Source organism: Schistocerca cancellata, chromosome 3 (genome assembly GCF_023864275.1).
Source record: "Schistocerca cancellata isolate TAMUIC-IGC-003103 chromosome 3, iqSchCanc2.1, whole genome shotgun sequence".
Classification (NCBI taxonomy): Eukaryota; Metazoa; Arthropoda; class Insecta; order Orthoptera; family Acrididae; genus Schistocerca; species Schistocerca cancellata.
Genome location: NC_064628.1, coordinates 20501355 through 20527247, shown reverse-complemented (window position 1 = coordinate 20527247; position 25893 = coordinate 20501355). Strand labels below are relative to the sequence as shown.

Below are 25893 nucleotides of genomic sequence, written 5' to 3'. Positions count from 1 at the left end.
TTAAGTTGTAACTTGTATATATAAATATGTGGCTGGAATTTCTAAACATTATTAGGTTTATTAGAATTTCTACTATAAATATACATATTTTGGGAGTGTTAGTGTTAAATCTGAATTCAGAGATCAAACTTCGATTTAATAACGATTATCACAGAGAAAGATTGAACAGAAGTTCTGGTATTCACATACATACCCTGGTAAGCGAACAAGTGATCTTTCCATTTAAATTTCTTTTACATCCCATTTAATTCTAAAGAAACATGCAAAACAATAGTACGAACCAAACTTTAGCATTTATGGTAGAGTACCGTGTGATGCAAACTGAAACATGAAAAGATACATAGTCCAACACTACACTCACTGGAATCATATCCTCAGTTTGCTTTCCTGATTTACCTGCAGGAATATCTTTCACAACAACACAATCAGGAAAAATAATACGTTAATGTGTAATCTGAATCTTCATCATATATTTTATTCTCATTATCTGCAGACTCATAAAGGATTTTGTAAACATTTGCTCCAGAAGTTTCTCCTCTTCACAAAATGCACAAAACAGAGAGAGCTTGAATGCCGTCTGATGCCTAAGAAACAAGAGATGATACAGGTTTTAAAAATGATGAATTTTTCCAGTGATACTGCTGTTACCATCTAGCAAAAACTACAAAGCCTACAAACGTGACAGATGTTTGTGGGAGCTGTAAATACATGTTTGACACTGCTGAAAATCACCATAACAGCTGTGATGTAATATTACATCTGCCACACATTCCCATTTCCTGCAAGCACCATAACATTATGTCAGCCATATGCCAAGCTATGAAGAACTAAGACCACAGCATATACTATATACTGTCTGCCCTTCCTGTAGCCACCAGAAAGGTGATCTCACTGAATATTTGGCGAGGAAAGCTCCCTGAAGGTGGGTTGGAAATGAGGCACCCAGTCACATGTGTACTGCACACCACTAACCATGGCAGAGAGCATGTGTAGTGGACATGCCTACACACAGTAGACTGCAAATAACTGTTATTGTCCTCTTGATGAACATGCACCCTGATTCACTAAACTAAAAATGTTCAAATTTGGCGAGAAGTCTGAAATTATTATCCATCAAATAAACATCGAAAAATATCTGTCAGATGAAGCAGCAACAATGTATAGCACCGTGTATCATTATGTGGACATACAGAACTCCAAATCTTTCCCTTTGAAACTGACAGAGCATATCATAAAGATTACATCTTTCACAATACTTAAAATCCTTACATTGATGTGATAGGTACTGATTTCAGTCTACAAGATGACACCACTCAACCACACAATGCTCATGTTATGGAAGAATAATTATCATCAGTACCAAAGCAAATGCATATAATGACCAGCTCGACCTCCCACCATGCCTAGACTTCTCAAGCTTTGCACTGTTGCTTGCAGTCTTCCTCCCCAGACCAATACTCATGTAGAGAGTTGCATGCATATGGCATTCACTTCATATTAGCTCAGAAATGCCACTATTAAGATAACATATTTCTGTTTGGGGTAACCACAGCCCGTACTGAAGTTTGTCCGTAACTGTGTACTTGTGTTTTGTGTATGCCTTGCTATGTATTCTGCACTATGGTTAAGTTTTGTATAAGAAGCAAATTGGATTTACTTGAGCTTATAATTATAACACTATCTAGTCCTATCAATGATGGGAAATAAGAGACATAATTCATGTAGGCGCAAATAACTTGAAGACTGTAGACTGTAGTGAATACATATCCCAATACAAAATTTAAGTACATTAAATTTCTCACTAAAAAGGTCCTGTTCATTTTTCCCAAGGACTAATAATCTGTGAGAGACAGGGGATTAAAAGATTACAAATTATTTCAAATAGTGTTTTAATTCTACAAAATTAATGCTTACTGTTAAATGAAGTGGATTTAGAATGAATATTAAATATATGAACAGCATCTAAGTGCAGTAGAGCCATATTAAGAGTTAAATTATGTTCTGCTGATGTGACATATACAAGAGGATAGCATGTGGGGGCATGGAGGATAAAAGTGTGAGGGAAAGTAGATCAATGGACTGTGATTATGCCCTTCCCACTTTTGTGGGTCTAAAACTAAAGAGCAAGCAAGCTAATTCCCACTCTCTGTATCCCACTACACCACAAGAAGCATCTACTGGGAGTTTCAGTGTTATACCAACCCTTCTACAGAGCATTTTATAAATCAGTAGCAATGCAGAACATAGTTGCCCCCAGGGCTGTTTGCTAGGAAGGAAATTGGTTCTTAAGTCATCCTGTATGGGAGTTACAGCATTCTCCTTGGAAAGGCGATCATGAGCACTTTTTATTCTCAGTTTATGGACTGTACCTCCCCAACAGTCTCTCTCCCGTTCCCTCATATGAATAGACAAAACATCATCACTGTTCTCATGTTTATATAATGGAGTTATTTTCAGTTTATTAAGTAAATACATATTTGCAGTTATTTGCAAGTTCTTAGGTAAATACATTTGTATAAACAACAGCTGCAAAGTATTTAATTTGTAAGTGTGATGTTGTCAGTGACATATGTAATATTTGTGGGAAAGGGACTGAATTGATAAATGTGGCACCTGCGTGGTGGCTGTCATTGACAGCATACTGCAAAGTTGAGTACACCATTTTGTAGCCATTTGGAGGTGAATTAACAAATAGTAGGAAAATTACTGCACTTCTCTCACCATTAATTTTGTTATTAATGGACTGCATAAACCGTTTCCATTCAGGAATTGCTAGCACTTGTACAGTGGGCAGCACTGAGTGAAGCCACTTAGCACACATCCACAGCATATCTTGCAAGGTGGGTATGAATATGTATGATGGAATGGGAATGATCCTGGTCAAGTCTAGAACAAGAGAATGTTGCAGTGCATTGCTTCTCTTATGTTAAATGTCTTAAGTTGCATAACACCTAGCAGTTCAACAATTTTTCACCTAATCTACAAAAACACACAACAGTTTTCTAGTGCAAATTGTGCTGAAAACTATGGAATCCCCGTATTTTCCCCCTTTGTGTTCTTGACTAGCTTTACATGAAGTATTGTTTCTTAAACTTGTTTCAAAAGCTCATCTAAGGTGAACTGGCAGTCATCATTTCCCCTCTATGGAACTCGGTATCTCTCCTCTATTGATGCGGAAATTTCTTCATCCTCAGTGCATCCTCTTTTTCTCATTCTAGATGCTGAGCCTGTAAAGAGCATTTTGTAGCTACCCTCATGATATGAATTGCTACCCAAACTATCCAAGAACTTCACTGTAACGATCAAACCGGTAGCAGTATGATGATCCACTGCTAGATGTCCCGAGGTACATGTCTTCGCTACTGTGGAACAAAGTTGCGTCGTCTTCGGTGCAGGCATTTATAAGTTGTTGTGGTGCATGTTTCAGTGCTTCTGTGAATTGTGAAACAGATAACAACAAGGAGCAATGGTTTTGGAATTCATTCTGTTTCAAGTTGAAGAAAACTGTAGCTGAAATCCAACCATGCTGGCAGAGGCATTTGTTGAGTGTGCACTGGGTCAAGCAAGAATATTTGAGTAGTTCAAGTACTTCAAGGAAGGCCGAGAATCTGTGCAAGATGACAAAAATTGTGGTAGACAGTCAATATGCACAACACCAGAAATTACCATCAAAGTGTGTGATGTGATTCACAAAGACCATAGGCAGACAATTCACTATGTTTGTAGCAGATTTGGGCTGTTATACAGTACAAGTCAACAAATTCTAACCAACAAAATAAAGACAAGATGAATTGCAGAAAAGTTTGTCCCTCGCCTTCTCGGCATCAACCAACAAAACCTCAGTATTCAGATGTGCATTGAGCTGCAACAAAGAGTTTGAGAGTGTCCAAAATTCTTATCCAGAGTCATAACAGGTGATGAATCTTGGATCTACAGTTGTGACTCTGAAACAAAACAGTAACCATCATAAAGGAAAATGACATCATCTCCTAGGCTGTGAAAACCTCAACGAGTTCACAGCAACATGAAGTCAATGCTGACCATATTTTTGACATTTGGCCAATAGTGCTTAAGGAGTTTGTTCCACCTGGTCAGACTGTCAATGGGCAGTTTTACAGTGAGGTTTTGAGGTGACTGAGAGAAAACGTTTGGTGCATGTGATGAGAGTTGTGGAAAAATAAAGATTGGTTGGTACACTATGACAATGCACCTGCACAATCCTTGCTCACTGTGAAGGAATTCCTGACCAAATGCAACATGGCAATGGTGCCCCACCCTTCCTTCTTGCCAGCCCCGTATGACTTCTACTTGTTTCTGATGATGAAAATCGCACTGAAAGGACGACATTTTGGCTCAGTTGAAGATATCCAAGAGCAATTGCAATGGGTCCTGCAGACTTCCAGAAGTGCTTCCAAAAATGAGAACACCACTGGAATCGTTGCATACACACCAAAGGTGACTACTTTGAAGGTGATAGAGGACATTAGGAGGTAAGTACAGTTTTCTGATAAAATTCTCGGATATTTTGGGTACCAGTTCATACTTTGCATTTACAGTGCGTAGATCCCCACAAAGCATGTATTTCTTTGGATAGTGTCTCCCAGTTAAACTTTCCTCTCCTGTGCAAGAACTGTATTTATAGTGTCCTAAGTGAAGGACTGAGTAGTGCAAGCTTTATGTTGCAACTGTTGAGATTTGCCATCTGTTTACAAATTCATCCTCAACAGCTTTAACACAAAACAGACAGTTTTAAAACCGCATTTCACTTCAGCTGAATGTAAAAGTGGGGCTCCATGTGACATTTCAGACTGTGTCTCTGAAAGAGCTTCTCTCAGAAATTTTTTCATTAAGTCAGCTCTGGTGAACTCTTTCCTGCAATATGCATGAAAAAAAAATGCTCATTGTCCCTGAAAACTTCAGCATTCCCATCTTTTCTCAAGTTACTTGGATTTATCAATCCAGTCCCTGTTTCATTAACATTAAATAGGTCACTGTTAACATGACACTTACAAATTAAACACTTCTCAGCCACTGTTTATATGAACTCATTCAATAACAGCACATAAGTACTCACTCAATAAGCATACAGAATGACTAAGAATCAGTTTCCCCACTACAAGTATAGAACAGAGTGCACAGATTTGCATACATTCTGTCCCATACTTATTTCTTGAATTAGTATTATTAGTAATTCATATCCATATTCTATTGACACATTTTGTTGAAACTACACATCTTTAGGTGTGCCTGCACACTGCATAGCCATTGATTTGTAAGACGTGTAACGGAGCTGTTGGTATAACATGTTTCTTGTGACATATGGGGTAGAGAGAGTGGGAAGCAGCCTGCTCTGTCATGAGTTTACAGTCCCACAAAGTAGGAAAGTAGGAAAGTGCATGACAACATTCCACTGACCTTCACTATCCCCCCCCCCCCCCCTCCTCCCTTCAACCTATTACACCACATGAACACAATTTATCCCTTAATACAGCTCTATTGCACTTAGATGTGGTACACAAATTTAATATCTGTCCTTAACCCACTTCATTCAATAGCAAAAATTTATTTTATATATTAAAACACTGTTTTTAATAATTTCAATATTATGAAAACAACAGTTGCTACTCACCATATGGTGGAGATGCTGAGCTGCAGATAGGAATAACAAAAGACTGTCAGCAAGTAAGCTTTCGGCCAAAAGGCCTTTGTTGGACTTTTACAAAACATACAATCCCCTACATTCCACAAATTATTAGTCATTAAAAATGATTAGGACCTTTTTGTACTAAGTTTAATGTAGTTTAATTTTGTGCTGTTATATGTTTTTGCTATGTTCCATGATTAACAAGTTATTCAAGAAAAACATTAAAAAAGTTACCTCCAAATTAGCCCACCACTTCCTGACCAACAAAGGTCTTGATTTTTACTATGTTTCTATAGTACTCCCTCCTGAGACTGTACGAAAGTTTGTGAGTACATGAATTATTTCCCCTATTTCAAGTTTTTGGGCAATGCATCTTCACAGATTGGGATAACCAACTTACTTGGGAACAACTGACTGCCATCATGCTGCCAGAGTCTCTGGTCTCTGGTATGCTGTGGCACCCTCTCAAACATTAACTGCTCCAGAAATTTCTCAATAGACTCTCAATTTTGACAACCCATGTCCATGTAACCAAAGAGATTTTAGTCACAACCTCAGTAAAAGCTATTGCTGTACATTGTAATATTTATGGTCTCTCTGATGATTTAATCAAGCAGCATGTGAAAATACTATTCTGGGCTGAATAGTACGCATAAGTACATCTTTTCCTGATTTTGACATAAAAACTGAAGCACGGTCCTAAAAGAATGGCTACTGAGGTTGAGGTACAAGGTTAATCCTCTCCAAGAAAGGGAGTTGTAAGGATGCTCAGCAATTTAAAGATGATACATCTATAGTGCTCCTTCCTTCCTTCGGGACTACCAACTGCAAAATAGGTAGGGTCATGAGCACACAATGCCTAAGATCTATTTTCTGTGTGCTTAAGAAGTCAAAAGACATGCTAGGCTTGATTCAGGACATTTTGATCTATGGATCCTTGGATTTTTCAATATTCCATATCCATGTGGAAGTAGTTGTGCCGGTTAGTCTATCGTACAGTTTCTGAACTTTGGGAAAAATCAATAGTTGCTAAGCACAGCCTCACAAACAACAATAAAATTATGTTTGGTGAAATAAAATCTTGTTCCATAAATCAACCTACTGGAAATGTTACTATGATGCAAAGTTCCTTTGGACATGCATAGATGTCCAAAGGAACTTTGCATTGTAATCAGAATAATGCAGGCACTGCAATATCATATTTATCTGTCACTACCGGGCAAGTGACTTTCAAGTACAATGTCTGACCTGTTTGGGAACACACATAATGATGTACGAGTACACATCACAGACGCATGTTTGATAACATATGGAAGTTTGGGTCTGGCCGTAAGTCGTGTATGGATAGCCGAATGGTAAGGCGACTGCAGGCGATAAGTGGGAAATCCAGGTCTGGCACAAATTTTCATTGTAGTCATTTCATTCTACAGCTAATGATTGTCCTCTTTCACAATTGCAAATTCATTTGATGTATACTGGGACAGTTGTCACCAAAGCAGCTGTAGGAATCAGAATGTGCAACAACAAATTCAACCAGGACAGCAATCTTAATGGTGCACAATATCTTAGTAGTGCATGGACGAGGGCTCTCAATACTGAGAGACTGCAAAGAATTTCATGTTCCAGCAGGCACCAACTGCATGGTAGACAAAACATGATCCCCCTTACAGCCATGATGCCAGTCAGCTGTTCCTGATGAAGATGAGGAAGATTGTCCTCAAACTTTATGTTTTAATGCTACAATAATATTGACAACTTTGTTCTCATATTGGTTAAGTTTTGTTACATTCAACATAAATTTTTTTAAGCTGTCATTATTGTTTTAAATTTTCCTTGATTTATAGAAACTATAGGAATACCCACATATTGAGAAATATAAGCTGCTACTGTGAATCCATCAATAAAACAATTCGATACTATGATTATCATCTTTGCTAAATGGTCATAGAATATGTCGTATTTTTATTCCAATAAATGTTTCACCTAATGCACAATGTGTAATAACTACTCCATACACAGTCCTGTCCTTCTACTTCATATACACACACTACAGACAAAACATTATTTTTTGTGTGTGCATTTCTCAGAATACGATAATTTCAGTTCAGAAAAGCTATCTCTGCTACAAGATGTTTATCTCTTATAAATACAGTTGGCAAGTTTTAACAAACATGTGAATGAGTAGTGTTCTATAAGTAATTTGATGTGGCTAGTACCATGACTGCCATTTGACGTCGTAAACGGTTTTTATTTCAAAAATATGCTGCAACTATAGTTATGCGATTTTCCACATCATTCTCTTAACTTCCTTTGAATCTGGAGAGTTGATTATATTTTGTAACATCAAATGGGTGTCTTAACTCTTTAGTTTCCTGAGTTTTCTGCACGCTTCATTTCCCACTAGTTGTCAGCAACAATACAATACTTGGCCTTTTGTTTTTATGCTCACTTGCTCTGCGCCTTATTTGATATGTTCCATGCCTTCCATTGAATATCTGAAGGTGAAAATCATGTAATCAAAATCAAAATTATCATAACTGTTCCCATCTCTTCATCATTCTCACATTCATTTGAAGGTGCTGGTAACAGAACTAAATGAAAAGTTCATATTTCTGTCTTGATTTCAAACTTAGCACTTGTTAATTTATAATAGTATCCGCTCCTTCCCAGTCCTTCAAAGTATTTCTACACTTCTAGAAAAGAAGTACACACAACATAGATATATACATTTTTTTTGTAATGGAGAGTTTCTTCTAAGTTCATAAAAAATGGAAATCAGAAAAACAAAGATGAAAAAAATGAAAATTAAACAATGCATACAACATACATGACTTAAGCTTCCGAAAGGTCAAATAGTTAATGAGTAATTCTCTTCTACTGCCGATAATGTTAATACAAGTGCCAGATAAAAATGAACTATTCAAACTATCATGGTGTATTAAATTTAAATCTAGCATTCCAAAATATTTTGTCCTCATATACATATATATAACTCTGGAAAAAATGAAGTATTAACATCAGAATGTATACCTCTGGTCTCTTCTTCCTTACTGTGGTCAGCATATTTTGAAAAGACATTTGTGTACAGATCAGCCTGGTCTATGACAACAGATGCCTTTGGTACTGCAGGGACAGTAGGTTTGGCTGAACTTACACTCAGACCAGTTGATGCCGGGGTTCCCATCTGGTTAACATAGTTTTTGTTACAAGACTTAGTGACATACAATTCCAAATTACATTAATATAGGCTAGAAAATTAAGTCATGTTCAAGAATATTATCACAAAAAAGCTGCAACGAAAAATGATAATAAAGCCTAAATCTTCTCTACTGTACTCTGTAAATCACTATAAAGTGAATGGAAGAGGATACTCTATATTATATCAGGTATTATGGTTTCTTTCTATTTCATATGCACGTGGACTACAAGAAGAATAACTGCTTATGTGCCTCAGGTGGAGTATTAGTTATTTTAATTTTACCTTCATAGTGTCACTAGGACCAAAAGAATTAAGGTGAAGAATTTTGTTTCTGTTCTGGAACTATTTCCTGGATTTTATGAGTAAATTTTTGGAATGTATTAGGAATCCTTATGCAACAGCCAGCCATTTGTTATTTTTCGTATCTCTATTATATTTTCCTGTGAGGCAACCAAACCTTTGAAACTTCTTGGCAGGTTAAAACTGTGTGAAGGACTAGGACCTAGTGTCCTCATGTGCAATGTTTTTACAGACTGAACTATGCAGGCATTGCACACAACTTGGTCTCGAATCTATATTTTTGCCAGTACCCCCTCCAGCATTCCAAACTTGACAGAAACCATCATGCAAACCTTGGAAGAAAGGATATGCAAAGAAACAGCTAAACTGTGGTCTATGGAATTGTCTCCAGAATGAATCTTTTTAGTCTGCAGTGGACTCTGCACTATGAAACTTCATGGTAGATGAAAACTGTGTAGTGACAGGGACTCAAACCCGACACCTTAAGGATGGGTTGTGAATTATGCCTGTGTAGTTCAATTGGTAAGAGATTCCTTGAATAAGGCAACATTTGAGGTTCAAGTCCAAGTCTGGCACACAGTTTTAATCTGCAAGAAGTTTCAAAACAATGCACACACTGCTGCAGACAGAAAGATACATGTTGGACAACTGTGACTGCTCATTGTGTACTTCACTGTACACACTCAATGAGGTGTTGGTCCAACATGATACACATCTCACACACTTTAACAGTATAGGCCATACAAGAGTTTCATATGCAACCTCTGTGGCAGATAAGCTTCAGATGTTGAGATATGCTGCTCGTGTCAGAAAAGTCCATACCAACATTCAAGGCAGACAGTAAAATTACTCTAGTGCTTTTATTGTATAAGGGCTTAAAATACTGGATTATGTACAGAGGCATTGTCATTTTTCTTGTGCTCCATTTGTAGGTAGAACAGAGAAAGAAGTGAAAAATAAATAAAAAGTACTCTCCACCACATAGTATACCAAGGTTTGTGGAGTTTAATGAGAGATTTCTTTTAATGATTATATATTTACCTGGCTCTGCATTTCGACTTCCAAAAAACTCCAGTAAACATCATTCAAGTGATCAAATAGCTCTGATATGACTACAAGATAAGCACGGTTTTGTTCTGTGGGTTTTAAAATATCTTGTAAAACCTGAGAGGAGAAAATACATAAAGTATGTTACAGCCTGATACTATCAGTGCACAAGAATAATAAATAAAATTAAAATATGCATATAACTCAGAAAAAGAAAAAAATAGGTACATAAAACACACCTACTTGGATGATGACTGACTTGGAATCTTTGCGCTGCATGAGGAAATCCACAAGCAAACACCTGTCAGGTATTAGCTCTACCAGTGGCTCCAGATTAAGTTCAACATACCTAAAACAAACCCTGAGCTGTCAATGTAATTTCACTAAGTCTTAAAATTCTAGTAGACTATTAACAAGGGCTGATAAAGGTGTTTAGAAACATTTAGTGGAGGGGAATGGGGTGATATCATAATTTTTCCAGTTCATCTCTAAGCGTCTACAATATTTGTTAAAGGTAGGAAACAAGAGAACATGGAAATGTCTGATAGCCCTGTAATGGTAATAATGTGTAACTCAGCCTGAAAACTGCCAAACTACAAACTATAAGGTATTATTTTTTTTACTTAACCACTTAATTTGTGATACAACCATAACTGGTTTCAACCTTTATTTGACAATGCATGAACCCTTATTCATCTAATGGCACCCATAGAATCTGTAAATGGCTTTTGAAGGCTGAAACTGGTTGTGATTGTAACAAAAAAAGTGACTGAGTAAAAAAAAGTAATAATACCTTACAATAGGTCAATAACTGTCTCTGGAAATGGAATGTCGTTTCTTCTACAAATTGTATTCAAACAAAATTTCCTGAAATGTTAAAACTGTATGCTGGACCAGGACTCATTATAAAATGTTTGACTTTTGTACAGAGTGCTCATACCAGGTGAGGCATCTCACCACACATTATGGTGACCAAGATGCAGCACCTCTCCCCCCCCCCGCCCCCCTCTCTCGTCATCCTGTATACCTTGTGTGTTCACACTAGAGATGGGGGATCCGCTCTTGAACTAATTCATAGAGTTCAATCTTTCAAAGGAGTGAACAATCAGTGATTCAGAAAAAAAGAACGGTAGCTCCAAACGTTTCCCACGGCAGAGAGAGAGAGAGAGAGAGAGAGAGAGAGAGAGAGAGAGAGAGAGACGGAGCATATCAGCAGCGCCTCTGCTGGTCACAGCACAGTGCACGCCACACAACACAGCCAGCGCCGGCCTCTGCCCTGCTTCTACCTTGGCTGCCTGCATTGTGCAGTGCCCCATTGGATTTTGTGTTTCACATGTGCGTCGTCTGCCGCGCAGTGTCTAGCGCAGCGTAACTTCGCATCGCACTCTGTCGGCGATCGTTTCAGTCGCACGTCCTGCCCTCTGGGCAGTTGATGCGAGCAACAGGACAGAGAGCCACCTAGCGGATAACATAGGAACTACTTGCAAAAACCCGCTCGCGAGGGAACGAACTATTTGTCTCGGAGCGGGTGAGTTCACCGCTACCCCCTCCCTCGGAACTCGCCCGCTCAACGCTCGCCCCACCGTCTCGACTCTAGCCAGAGCGTCGAGCAAAGCGACTCAGGTGTCACTGTGGTCTCTGCGGTCTCAGCTCACGCAGTAATACAGCTCGCGGCTCGACCTGCTCGACTCAGCGCCTCTGCATCGGAGTTCGTCCCCACTGGATATTGTTCTTCGTAGTAATGCCGCTATGTATATTACATTATTATGTTATGTATACATCAATTGTTTTTATTTTATTTTTATTTGTTTAAACTGATTAGATTAGGTTCCTGATGACTCCTCTTACTATAGGATTTTTATTATAGACACTCGAATTTACGCTTTAATTACGAGCGAACCGATAAACGTATCGCAAAATGTGATACACCAATATTTTCCTTGTTTTATTCTGCGTAAGGCTATATGCAGCACTTTCGTTTTACAGTCAAATTTATAATTTTTTTTCTTATTCTGGTACGGATTTTGCGATTTTAGGCGTCTTCGAAAGGAAACGTTCACTTTAAAAATATATGGCTTGCGATGTATTTGTATGAGGTTAATGAAATTTTGATACGTTATAGCCAAATATATTGTTAATGTAAATCTCAAGTTACAACATTTTCCGATCACCCAAAAAACCACGATAGTGCAAAATAAATCAATAATCAAAAACTTTGTCATATCGTGGAAATTTCAATAAACAATACAAAATTCTTACTCATTATCTGTGTTACTTCAAAATACGATCAAATAAGATCAAAATACAGGTATAGTACTGGAATAAACCAAGTTTAAAGGGCAATGTGCCTTCCATTTATTTTATATTGTAAATGAGTGGTGAGTCATGAAAAAGAGCTAATTCATTTCAGGGAGTGAACAGTTCTGATCCAATCTCTGAAAAGAACAGTTTTGCCCATCTCTAGTTCACACCCCATTTAGCAATGACACAGTGGCAAGCGATATAGCTGCAGTCCACAGAGTGCTTCTGGCATGATTCTTCCACTCTACACAACAGTTACAGTTAATGAACTTTTGTACCCAGACTCTTCTACAGTGAGCCAACTGTGTCTCTTCCCTTTCCGCTTTTCCCAATGATGCTTGATTTTTGTAAATTATTATTTCTTTGACATGCCATCCACAAATCAAGTTATGATGTGTACTAACAACTTTGCAGTGCAGGCACTATTCTGACCACAGTCCTCAGTATAAAATACTAGGAATGAATGCTATGTGCATATTATTTTGTACTGCTGGTGATGAGTGTATGTAATGGCAACCTTAATCCAAATAACCACCACATTTGATGAGAGCTGACAAGTGATTTTTTTCTGGATAGATGAGTCACGGTAGCAGCATAATTTTACAATCAACTAAGAGAGGTTTACAAATATGAGTCAGTGAGCAATTTTAAATTTTACCTGTGATTGCAGCTTTCTCGGCATATTCTAATGATAAGATCTTCTCAGGTGATCAGCTGAGGGGCACGTCATCTTCTCACAATGTTTCAATGAGTTTTGTACCCACCATCTTCAGGCAAAGATGGGTATGAAACTCTCTGAAATTTTGCAACAAGATGATGCCACCACTCGGCTTATCACCTAAGAAAATTTTATCAAGATTTTATGTTCACTTCACACTGTGAGGAATTTCACAGGAAAGGACAAATTGAGCACACACGTAAGTGACGGAGGAATTGGTGGAATGTTCTGATGTAGTGATTAGGTTACATTGAAAACATTTCACGATGGTGACACATGCAGTTCATGAAAACATGGTTTTTAGACTGGATTTTATCAGAAAATGTGAGCTATTTCATCAGTCCTCAACATAAAAATGAAACAGTTAAAAAATGTGTTTAATTTCACTTACCATAGACACCCTATTTTGGCATCAATTACAATATTTGGCTGAAACAAAATCCAGTTAGGAGAGTATAGACAAAGTTAAGAAAAATTTATAACAAGACTGGAACATTCAAATTGAGCACATACCAAAATGTTTAATAACTACCTTTAGGTGGAAGCATTAATCTAAATTATAGGGTGGAATATAACAATATTTCATTATACATTTACAATCTATCCTGGATTTTCCAGGGTGGAATGTAATATGCATAGATGATAATATGTCACTATTCACAAAGTAGATATGGTATTTAAAAAAAGTTGCATGTAAAAAAGTCAGCTTAGCTTTCACACTAATCCTTCATTTGTGTTACCACAAATACATTTGCGCTACCACACATAGCCACTATTAATGTTTTCCTATCTTCTATACATTTCTGTTGATCATTACCTCTAATTGATGAATAGTATTCACTATTATTTTCAAGTAGAAGTTTCTCAATACTGCACAAATAGAAAAATAAGGTGAACATTAAAAGCATATAAATATAAGCCACTGTTGTTTATTCAAGTCTTTACCACTCCACACACTCTAAGAGATTTTTCTGTTGCTGCTATTGTAAAATTTAAACAATGATAAAATTATGAAGATACAGAATGCCTGGGCAAAACTTCATGAGGTACAATTCCTAGTGCTGCTAACAGGAACATTTAAATGTAGAAAATAGTAACCCTATCTTCCACCTTTTGGGAGGAAAAAGGGACTGGTTGGAGAAGGTTGAAAAACAGAGTTAGGCAAGTCACTCAGGTCGATCTGCTGTGAGAATGAAGAGAAGCAAGTCAACCTACGTCACTGTGACAACATGTTGCCAGAGACGGTAGTATCTCTTGTACTAATAGCACTTACTGGAACATAAACAGCTCAACTCAATGAATTTCTCTGTAATCTCCAATGTCAAGCGCCCAACTCCATGCACCCTTAAAATTATAGCTCCTGTCCCAGCACAAGCTATAGCTGTACCTCCTGACCTATACTGCCTTTTTAATGAGAGATTCCCATATGCCAACACGTCAGGCAAGATTTTTATGTTATCAAACATAACTTTATGTTTATTCATGAAAGAACACTCATCAATTGCTGATTTTTCTAATTATGACCATTAATTACTTTTTTAAATAGGGGTCCATAGCTTCCATAATTTAAAAAAAAGTCACATTGCTTTTAGCTATTATTGTTTTATCATAAAATGTACCGTATTTACTCGAATCTAAGCCGCACTTTTTTTCCGGTTTTTGTAATCCAAAAAACCGCCTGCGGCTTACAATCGAGTGCAAACCAAGCGGAAGTTCTGAAAAATGTTGGTAGGTGTCGCCACAACTAACTTCTGCCGTCGAATATATGTAGCGCTACACAGGCATACTTTGTAGGCACAAAGATAAATACTGGCGCCAAAACCTCTGCATCAGTAAATAAATTTAAAAAAAAAGGTGGAAGACGAGATTTTTTTTTCTCCGCCCCGAGTTTCGATCACTGCATTTTCATACATTATCCAAGGAAGTAAATACAAATTCCGTATTGTTCATCTTCAAATGTAGTAGAATTTCAATGTACTACGAAAATCCGACTCGCAAGACTGTTTGGGATGTTTTCCAATATGGCCAACTCTACGTTCTGAATTTTTTCCTACCTGTGAGAAGAGATGTTGCTGATAGTAACCTGATGAAATGTGAATCACAAGCAGTATTCACCATAAGAATAATACGAATATAAACATTTTGCCACGTATTCTTCCGTGTTTGTTGCTATCTCAATTAAATCCTGTCTGCCTAATAAACTACGAAACTAGAGTGAGACAACAGCAAACGCGGAAGAATATACTTATCGTGTAATGTTTGTATTCGTATTATTCTTATCCCTAATAGTGATACAGTCAGAAATGAAGCACGGCAACTGACTAGATTTTTAAATCTAAGATGACTCTAATTTCTGTGCAGAATTTGATGTACTAAAGAAGCGGCCGCAAAGATTTTCAAACGGAGAAAAATTTTCGGCTAACTCTCGTTCAGAAGATGTTCTATCATACGCAGCCTATTATTTGGTTCTTGTTGATCATTCTCAAAGATAGCAGCAGTGTAAGTAACAACAAATAGCAGTCTCTTGACATTGCTTCGCTAATGAGACCATTCGCCTCTTTTTAGTTGTAAGCGGCGGTAGCGCGCACAAAAGCAAGCCATGCCGCGAGCGGCGACAGGCCGCAAACACGCACTATCAGAATGCGACAAACAATGCATGACACAGTACAGTGATGCATTTTCAGCTTAGAGTGACGTAAACACCTATAACAGAGTAAACGGCACTTATCAGATCAAAGCAAAATAAGCAATCGATTCAAACCAGACGAAGCACGTGAAAAAGGAAGGGTACCCGTATAAATAGAGACGGAGCGCCTGACGCATAGCAATGGCTACTTGCTAAAGCTTAACTGCTAGGCTTATGACTTGAACCAAACTACTGTAGCTGTATCGTCATTCATTCAACCTAAATTGTGTCTCATATTACAATGGACCAACTTTGTTTCGATTTGGAGGTGCGGCCTAAAACTTTTCTCTCCCCTTGAATTTCGAGTCTCAAATTTCAGGTGCGGCTTAGATTCGGGAAATCTTTTTTTCCTTTATTTCGAGTCTCATTTTTCAGGTGCGGCTTAGATTCGAGTAAATACGGTAAGCTTTCCCAGCTGGTACTGTCATCATTTAAAACTTCAGGCTATTAGGCTGTGCTTGATGTATAAAACTTTCTCCTAAAGTTTCGTCTCTGACTGCAGGAGACATCTTCAGAGATAGAATGGTGAACTGCAACCAAAACTTGATGGAGTGCCAAATATATAGGCAGTGTAGATGGCAGCACAATCTATCATGTGATGTCAGCTATGACATTACCACTGATAAGGCCAACATTCTCAATTAAAAGTAATGGACTGTCATTCTTAAATTGCAAGGTTGACATTATTAGTAATGCTACGCATGTTGTGACTGGAATACAGTTGATGGTCTAACATTCAGGACTATGAAAATTACAGCAGCGACATCAATTAATACGCAGAAGAAGAAGTTCGCTAGTCTACAGAAGAAAATGTCAGTAGCTTCAATTGAGGATAATTCTTGAACTGTTATTAATCTGTCTGGTAAAAATTTGACTGAAGCTGAAATTTCTGTTCAACCAAAAGAAATAATTTTGCTATGATGCCTTTAAAAGTATCCACGGAAGATATTATAGCAAATATTGAGGCAGGGATCCATCAGCTTCCACAGCAATTGGCTGATGTAATTAGGGTGGAAACAACTAGAAAGTTATGTACATGTAAGTCATCTAACAGTAATGTGTCACAAGCACAAAGGAGAGCACTGAGGGATATCAATGCAGATAAAAACATTATCTTTCTTACCGCAGACAATGGTAATTCCACGGTCCTGACGAGGAGTGAGGACTATCATGGAAAGATTAATAATATTTTGGATTCCACTAATTACAAAAAAATTCAGAAGGATCCAACTGCAAAGATTTTAAAAATCATTAATTGAATGGTGAAAGCTTCTTCACTCTCCTCTGACGATAACTTCTACTCTGCAAAACAAAGGTGTTCCTGCCTAGGCTCTGTGGATTACCCAAAGTGCACAAGCCACAGATTCCTAAGAAACCTACTGTGAGGGCTGTAGGGTCTCCCATTCATCAATTAGCTAGACACCTTGCCTCACTACTGCAACTTTACGTTGTGGAACTGATAGTAATATTAAAAATTCATTTCATAGACAAATTAAAAGAAATGCATGTGGGAAAAAGGTGATAGCCTTGTTAGTTTTGATGCCGTGTTGTTATTTACCATGAATCCAGTAAACAAAGCTATCTCATGTACAGATGATACTTTTCCAGCAGATATTGTGGACTTATTCAGATACTGCCACACCACAGCCTATTTTTGAAACAATAATGATTTTTATGAATAGATTGATGGGTTGCCTATGGGCTTGTCCTCTTAATCTGGCTGTTGCCAATATGTTTATGGAGAACTTTCAACAACAGGCATTGCAGACAGCCATGTCGATGATACTTTCGTAGTATGGACACATGGTGCAGAGGAACTGGATGTCATCCTGATACATCTCAACAGTAGCAATCCCAAAATAAAATTTACTATGGAGACTGAAAAGAGGCCAGCTGAATTTCTTGGATGTGTTTGTTACCAAGTGAGGGGCTGGACATTGACCCATAGAGTATACAGAAAAGCCACACTTAGTGACTGTTGCCTGCATAAGGACCACATCAGTCAAAAAAGAGGTATGATTAAAAACTTGGTAATTTGGTGCATAAAATTTGTGAACCAACTTACTTAAAAGATGAGCCTGAACATCTACAGTCAACATTTAAGAAGAATGGTTATTCTAACAAGAAGACAGACAGAGCATTTCACTCTAGAGAGAGAATCAAGACCGATGAGGAAAGATGGCTGTCCAAAGGGAAAGTTTTCCTTCCATTCATCAGTATAATTACAAATCACATTGGGATAGTGTTGAGTAAGTACAGTGTGGAAACTACATTCAGACCCTCCAGGAAGACAAAGGAATGTTTAAGATCGTCAAAAGACATACAATATCCTGTGGCTACACCAGGTGTATATAAAATTCTTTATAGTTGTGGACTGGTTTATATTGATACCACAAAAAGGAATGCTAACTCGTCTCGCTGAACACAAGAGGAATTGCACCTGGGACGTACAGATGAATCATCCATAGTGGAACATCTTTACTACAGAGAGGGGGGATCATGAAATAAAATTCACTGAGATGAGTATCATATTGAAAATATCGCATTATCATACACATATGTACAGAGAGGCTACTTAAATTTATAAACACCATAATAATTTTAATAGAAAAGATGAAGGTGTTGAATCAGATAAAATTTGGATGTCAACTTTGCAACGTAAGAATGACGATTGATCACTTTGAATTGAACATGTTAGCATTTCCAGAGACAATCTCATAATCCATGTCACATGATATACTGTGGTTATTACCTATATATTACCTATATATTCGGCACTCATTTGAGTTATGGTAGCAGTTCTCCATTTTACCTCTGAAGATGTCTCCCGCAGTCGGAGAAGAAATGTTAGAAGAAAGTGTTATACATCGACCACGGTCTAATAGCCTGGAAGTTTTAAATGAGTTTATTGTTTTATTTCACTACTGCAATTTCAGCATTTGTGCCATTTTGAAGCAAAAGATTTTTGGCATACAGGTTGATGACAAATTGTATGTCAAAAATCTTATGCTTGGAAATGGCACAAATGCCAAAACTGCAATAATAATATAAAACAGTAACAGCTAAAAGCAATATAACATAACTTATATTCCAATTAAAATTACTTCATGATTTGCAGATTTCGTTGGTGGGGGGAGGGGGAGGGCAGTGCTGCCAGGCTACCAGACAGCCATGCTTCACAAGACACAGCAACTAACTACAAAACAGGCAACAAAGTGAGCATGTGACACTCAAAAATGAACTATGGTTGCCTGGCAGGTAGCCTCTACCACTCACCTTGCTAAAATGACAAATGTGTCGCTGGTGTTGTCTACAACATTTGGAACCTGTATGGCCTGACTGACCAACACAGTTGTATCTGCACTGACAAGAGATGATGTAAATTCAAAAGACACTGAGTAGAAGAGATCCTCAACCACGTGCAGATCTTTTTATGATCTGACTACTACATAAAATGATCGTAAGATGGAAGGCCATCAACACAAGCAATGAGCTACTTTTTTGCATACTTATTGTTCACTTTTAATGTAACATTTCTTGGGTAATATTTTAAGGATTAGCAAGATGACACAATTTTGTTTGTTGTCTGCACCTGAAGAATATGATTTCTACATGTTGTACAAAAACAGATAGGTACTAACAAGGTAAAAAGTTTTGATCTTCTGGTAAGGTTAAATGGAGTAGCTCCTTCAGGATAAGTAAGATGTGGTAATGGACTTCTCTATGATTCTCTTATCCACTTGGCAACTCTTGTTGCTGAGGATTGCAAATGGCGGAAGAATTTCAGAGACATCGCTAAGAACTTAATTTCATTGTATTCACGAAATATTATTTACACAAAAATCAAACAACGGAAAATCCAGGATGGAATGTAACAATATTGGAGAAGGAAATCTTTGCAGTCTGGATTGAAGGTGAGGACACCCTATCCTCATTCTTCCAAAACCTCAACAACTTCTCCCCCATTTGCTTCACCCGGTCCTACTCAAACCAACAAGCCTCCTTCCTAGATGTCGACCTCCGCCTCAGAGATTGCTACATCAGTACCTCCGTCCACATCAAACCTACTAACCCACTTCAACAGCTGCCACCCATTCCATACCAAGAAGTCCCTTCCATGAAGCCTAGCCGTCCATGGTTGTCACATCTGCAGTGACAAGCAGTCCCTCTCAAAATATACTGAGGGTCTTGTTGAAGCCTTCACTGACCGTAATTATCCTCCCAACCTTGTACAAACACAAATCTCCCATGCCTTATCTTTCCAGTCTCCCACCACCTCCCCAAGTCCCACAGTCCGGCCACAGTGGAGCATTTCCCTCATAATTCAGTGTCATCTGGGACTGGAGCAACTGAATTACATTCTCCGCCAGGGTTTTGATTACCTCTCGTCATGCCCTGAAATGAGAAATGTCCTGCCCACTATCCTTCCCACCCCTCCTACAGAGGTACTCCACCATCCACTGAATCTACACAATATACTCATCCATCATCCATCCTTACACAACCCCTGCTCCCAATCCCTTACTCATGGCTCATACCCCTGAAATAGACCTAGATGCAAGACCTGTCCCATACATCCTCCTACCACCACCTACTCCTGTCCGGTCACTAACATCACCTATCCCATCAAAGGCAGGGCTACCTGTGAAACCAGTCATGTGATTTACAAGCTAATCTGCAACCACTGTGCTGCATTCTATGTAGGCATGACAACCAACAAGCTGCCTGTCCAGCTGAATGGCCACCGACAAACTGTGGCCAAAAAACAAATGGACCATCCTGTTGCTGAACATGCAGCCAAACATGATATCCCTCATCTCAATGACTGCTTAACAGCCTATGCCTTACGGATCCTTCCCACCAACACCAGCTTTTCTGAATTGCGCAGGTGGGAACTTCCCTGCAATACATACTACGTTCCCGTAACCCTCCTGGCCTCACCCTTCGTTAGTCACTGTCCTCACCCATCCAGCCCCCTCCCTGTTCCCATTCCAACACTACACAGCCATTATTTCACTGCCACACCCAGTCTTCTAATTTCATTTTATTTCTCTCCTTTCTGCTACTTACCCCCCTCCCCATCTTCTCTCCTGCCCTCCATGTAAACTGCAGCACTTCACTGTCCACCACCCCCCATCATAATATCCCTCCTCCTCCCCACCCCAGCCTCCTCCTTACACCCATCCAGTCGCCACACCCATCATGCACTGGTGTTGCTGCTCACAGTACGGTTTCAGTTGTCTGAGACTGCAGACGTGTGTGCAAGTTGTGTTTGCATGAGTGTGTGTATGTGTGTCTATTGCTGACAAGGGCCTTAATGGCCAAAAGCTATACCGTATTTACTCGAATCTAAGCCGCACTCGAATCTAAGCCGCACCTGAAAAATTAGACTCGAAATAAGGGAAAAAAAATTCCCGAATCTAAGCCGCACCAGAAATTTGAGACTCGAAATTCAAGGGGAGAGTAAAGTTTTGGGCCGCACCTCCAAATCGAAACAAAGTTGGTCCATTGTAATATGAGACACAATTTAGGTTGAATGAATGACAATACAGCTACAGTAGTTTGGTTCGAGTCGTAAGCTTAGCAGTTAAGCTTCACCAGGTAGCCTTTGCTATGCGTCAGGCGCTCCGTCCGTATTTATACGGGTACCCTTCCTTTTTCAAGTGCTTTGTCTGGTTTAAATTGATTGCTTATTTTTCTTTGATCTGATAAGTACCGTTCTCTTTGTTATAGGTGTTTGCGTCACTCTAAGCTGAAAATGCATTACTGTACTGTGTCACGCATTGTTTGTTGCATTCTGATAGTGCATCTTTACGGCCTGTCGCCGCTCGCGGCATGGCTTGCTTTTGTGCGCGCTACTGCCGCTTAAAATTTAATCGTCTCACTAGCGAAACAATGGCAAGAGACTGCTATTTGTTGTTACTTACACTGCTGCTTTCTTTGATAATGATCAACAAGAACCAAATAATAGGCTGCGTATGATAGAACATGTTCTGAACGAGAGTTAGGCGAAAATGTTTCTCCATTTGAAAATCTTCTAGTACATCAAATTCTGCACAGAAATTAGAGTCATCTTAGAATTAAAAATCTAGTCAGTTGCCGTGCTTCATTTCTGACTGTATCACTATTAGGCATAAGAATAATACGAATATAAACATGACACGATACGTATATTCTTCTGCATTTGCTGTTGTCTCACTCTAGTTTCGTAGTTTATTAGGCAGGCAGGATTTAAATGAGATAGCAGCAAACACGAAGGAATACATGACAAAATGTTGATATTCGTATTATTCTTATGGTGAAGAGAATACTGCATGTGATTCACATTTCATCAGGTTCCTATTAGCAACCATCTCTTCTCATAGGTAGGAAAAAATTCAGAAAGTAGAGTTGGCCATATTGACAAATATCCCAAACAGTCTTGCATGTCGGATTTTCGTAGTACATTGAAATTCTGCTACATTCGAAGATGAACAATACGGAATTTGTATTTACTTCGTTGGATAATGTATGAAAATGCAGTGGTCGAAACTCGGATCGGAGAAAAAAAGCTCGTCTTCCACCTTTTTTTTTTAATTTATTTACTGACGCGGAGGTTTTGGCGCCAGTATTTATCTTTGTGCCTACAAAGCATGCCCGTGTAGCGCTACTTATATTCGACGGCAGAAGTTAGTTGTGGCGGCACCTACCAACATTTTTCAGAACTTCCGCTTGGTTTGCACTCGATTGTAAGCCGCAGGCGGCTTTTTGGATTACGAAAACCGGAAAAAAAGTGCGGCTTAGATTCAAGTAAATACGGTAATTGTGTGAGTCTTTTTGTTGTGCCCATCGTGACTCAGCATCTCCACTATATGGTGTGTAGCCACTTCCCTTCTCTAATAATGTTATTCATGCAAAAATTTATTGTCATGCTGAAACTACTGTTGTAAGTGCAAAAATGTTTCTCCAGATCTAAAGTCATAATCATAAACTATACTTGGAAAATCATTTTAAAAGCAGTTCCAATGCATAACAAACTTTAACTGCAATTTTTGACAATATTGAAAACTGTTGTTTCTTAATTAAGATGACTAAGTAACAACAAAATGAGATGGACAGATTGCTACTCTTCACTGAGCAGCAGACAAGCATATTGACAGACGACTGTTAGATACTGTATGCCGTCAGATAATGTTCTTCTTCTGATGCAGAAAAACACACACACACACACACACACACACACACACACACTTATACACCCATAACACAATACACATTGCCAAATGCTAAGGCCTGTGTGCATTTTTCTATATCTGGAGGAGGACACTGTCCTATAGCTTATAATGTCTAGCAGTCTTCTTTCAATGTGCCTTTTTTCTGCTCAATACCTCCTGTATGCCGTAAGCATCAATCTAGCTGCTTCATGTCATTATTACATCCCAGATTTTCCATTGTTTAAGAGGATTAAAAATGCAAATGAGCTAAATAAACATTCCCCAAATGAAAATACTTCAAATGTCTGTACTTTGGCATCAGCTCTGATGGACTGAGGGTTGAACTAAGACCCTTCTAGTCACCGATACGCATAGTGTCTACTGTCACCAAGCACCACCAGTCAGATATTGGAGACCAATGTTCTCTCTCTGGATGCATCACCAGCTGTTGGGGCATGCCGCCAACACACCGAGCATGCAATATAGCCTTGCCAGTCTGCAGCACCAGCAACTGATGCAGATCCATCACTCTGCTTCCATGCCACAACGAGGAATAGCAGCCACAGGTAAGTATACAACATCACTTTCCCAATGGGACTGTGGGTTTGATGCTTGCCCCTCTCTGTTGGACATGGCATTGGATGTCCACTGTAAGCTGAACCTGAGAAATAAATCAACTGCTTCCACAATGAGCTTAATGGATATGTCCATTGATTACCTACTGTTGTCATCCTGCAGTGTTACATTTAGTGTCTGAAGAGATAGTGGGGGCTACGTGTGGTGTTGGACATCATTTACATTGAAAATGTAGAGCAACAATGGCGCATCCAGATGCAAATGCAATTCATTGACAGTGTTCAGCAGAAGTGTGCAAGTAAGTGCCAATTATAAATATTGTATGAGCTTGTTGGGTCTTTCCTCCCCCCCCCCCCCCCTTCCACTTAGTGGTACTCCTTGTGTAGTTGTTTTCCTGTCGGCGTCTGGTGGTAACACATTATGAGCAAGATAACATCAAGTACTGAGAGTAAAAACGTGACCAACCAGGGGCAGTCACCCAGATGTGAGATGACAGCTTTGAGTTGCACAAGGAACCAGAGAAGTTAGAGAAGAAGAGAAAGGGACAGCCTCTCCTAGTGTACTCATACCCTTATAGATGCTAGCACTGCCACATCAGTGACTGTTTAGGCAAGTAGGGAAGATGTTTTTGTAGTAACATGATTCACAATGTCCAACGCACTTCACATGTTGTAGACCGGGAACTGTCCGCTTGGCATGCCCAATGTAAACTGACTGAGCACGGCCCGTGCTGCTTGAGTTGTTGTTCCGCCGGCAGAGGGCGTGACCGAATTCTCGCGTGTCCTCTGGTGGACAGGACTTTATTTGTGACAGCTACTGTCCTTGTGCCGATGTGCGCCTCCCGCGATCTTTCTGGTGGCTACTGCACTCCTCCTCCTTCGGGGGGGTGAAGCCACTGTGATCCACTGCGTCGGAAGGTGGAGCGTCGTGCAGTAGCGATGACCTCCACGTCCATTGGAAGGCTGGAGTCGGGGGGATCTGCGAACCCTCGAGCCGGAACCTTCGAATATGGTTGGAAGTGACCCACACGAAGAGGCCCTCGTCGTCCCACCACCGGAGCCCGGGACAGAACGGGCGACAAGCCATCAAACTCCGGATCCCAGTCCACCTCAGGAGGGGCAAGACCCAGTGGTGGGGACGATGGGGAAGGGACGACCACAGGTGAGCCACCCTCCTGAGAAACCGGGCCTGCGAGGGGGGCCGGCTCTCACCGGGGCATCTCTAACGGTGGCGATGCCGGTGCTGGAGCTACTGGAGGCCACAAAGACGGAGAACCATTGCAGTGTGGCTGAGTCACGGGTGGGAGGGGTGGTAGCGTCCCCTGAGAAAACAACACGGGTGCCGGCAGTCGGCAATGGGGAGGCCAGCACCTGAGGGGTCGGAGGGTGGGTGCCCAAACGTGGGCATAGCTGATTTTGGTGACGACGTACCTCCCAGTCCGCCGCCTGCAAGGTATAGAGCCAGCGGCCATTGCGGCGCAGGACCACCGCCGGTATCCAACGTGGATTGCGACCAAACCCAAGTGCCCAGACCGACATACCCGGTGGAAAGCCGGGTACCCCGTTTTGTGAAGACTGGCGAGGACCAGGGCAGAGGAGGTGCAGCAGAGTCCTAGGTTGCCACCCATGGAGGAGCTCTGCAGGTCTGCGTTCTCCCATCTGTGTGGTCCGGTATGCCATCAGGAAAAACGTCAACCCCTCCTCCACAGGAAATTCATGCACATACTTTTTCATCTGTGTCTTAAATGTTCGCACCATGCGCTCGGCTTCCCCATTCGATTGTGGATGAAAGGGGGGAGAGCAAATGTGCCGAATACCAAAGCGCCTACAAAAATCCTGGAAGGTCTGCGAAATAAACTGAGATCCATTGTCCGATACCAGGGTGACCGGCAGTCCTTCCACAGAAAAGATGTTTGCTAGTGCCTGGATTGCAACTTCTGAAGTGGTTGAGGAGCAGCGAACCACATATGGGAATCAGGAATAAGCATCAATGTCAATGAGCCAAAAGCCATTGAGAAACGGGCCCGCAAAATCTATGTGAACACGTTCCCATGCCTAGGTTACAGGCGGCCATGAAGAGAACGCTGACCTGGGAGACGCCTGTTGGCTCGCATACTGGGAACAGGCGGCTACCAAGTGCTCAATTTCTCTGTCAATACCAGGCCAGTCCACATGTCTGCAAGCCAAGGTTTTAGTATGGGAAACACCCCAGTGTCCCTCATGTAATAAC

General features: G+C 39.9%; 1 protein-coding gene across 1 annotated transcript in view; it reads right to left on the bottom strand.

The window, feature by feature from the left end:
* The window catches only part of LOC126176811 (regulator of MON1-CCZ1 complex), a 92276-nt gene that overhangs the window by 31791 nt on the left and 34592 nt on the right, over positions 1 to 25893 (bottom strand). Inside the window, exons 8-11 of the mRNA XM_049923994.1 lie at positions 13601 to 13665; positions 10434 to 10539; positions 10185 to 10307; positions 8675 to 8828 (exon numbers count right to left, since the gene is read on the bottom strand). Coding sequence (XP_049779951.1) covers positions 8675 to 8828; positions 10185 to 10307; positions 10434 to 10539; positions 13601 to 13665 — 448 coding nt within the window. The remainder of the gene's footprint in view (positions 1 to 8674; positions 8829 to 10184; positions 10308 to 10433; positions 10540 to 13600; positions 13666 to 25893) is intronic.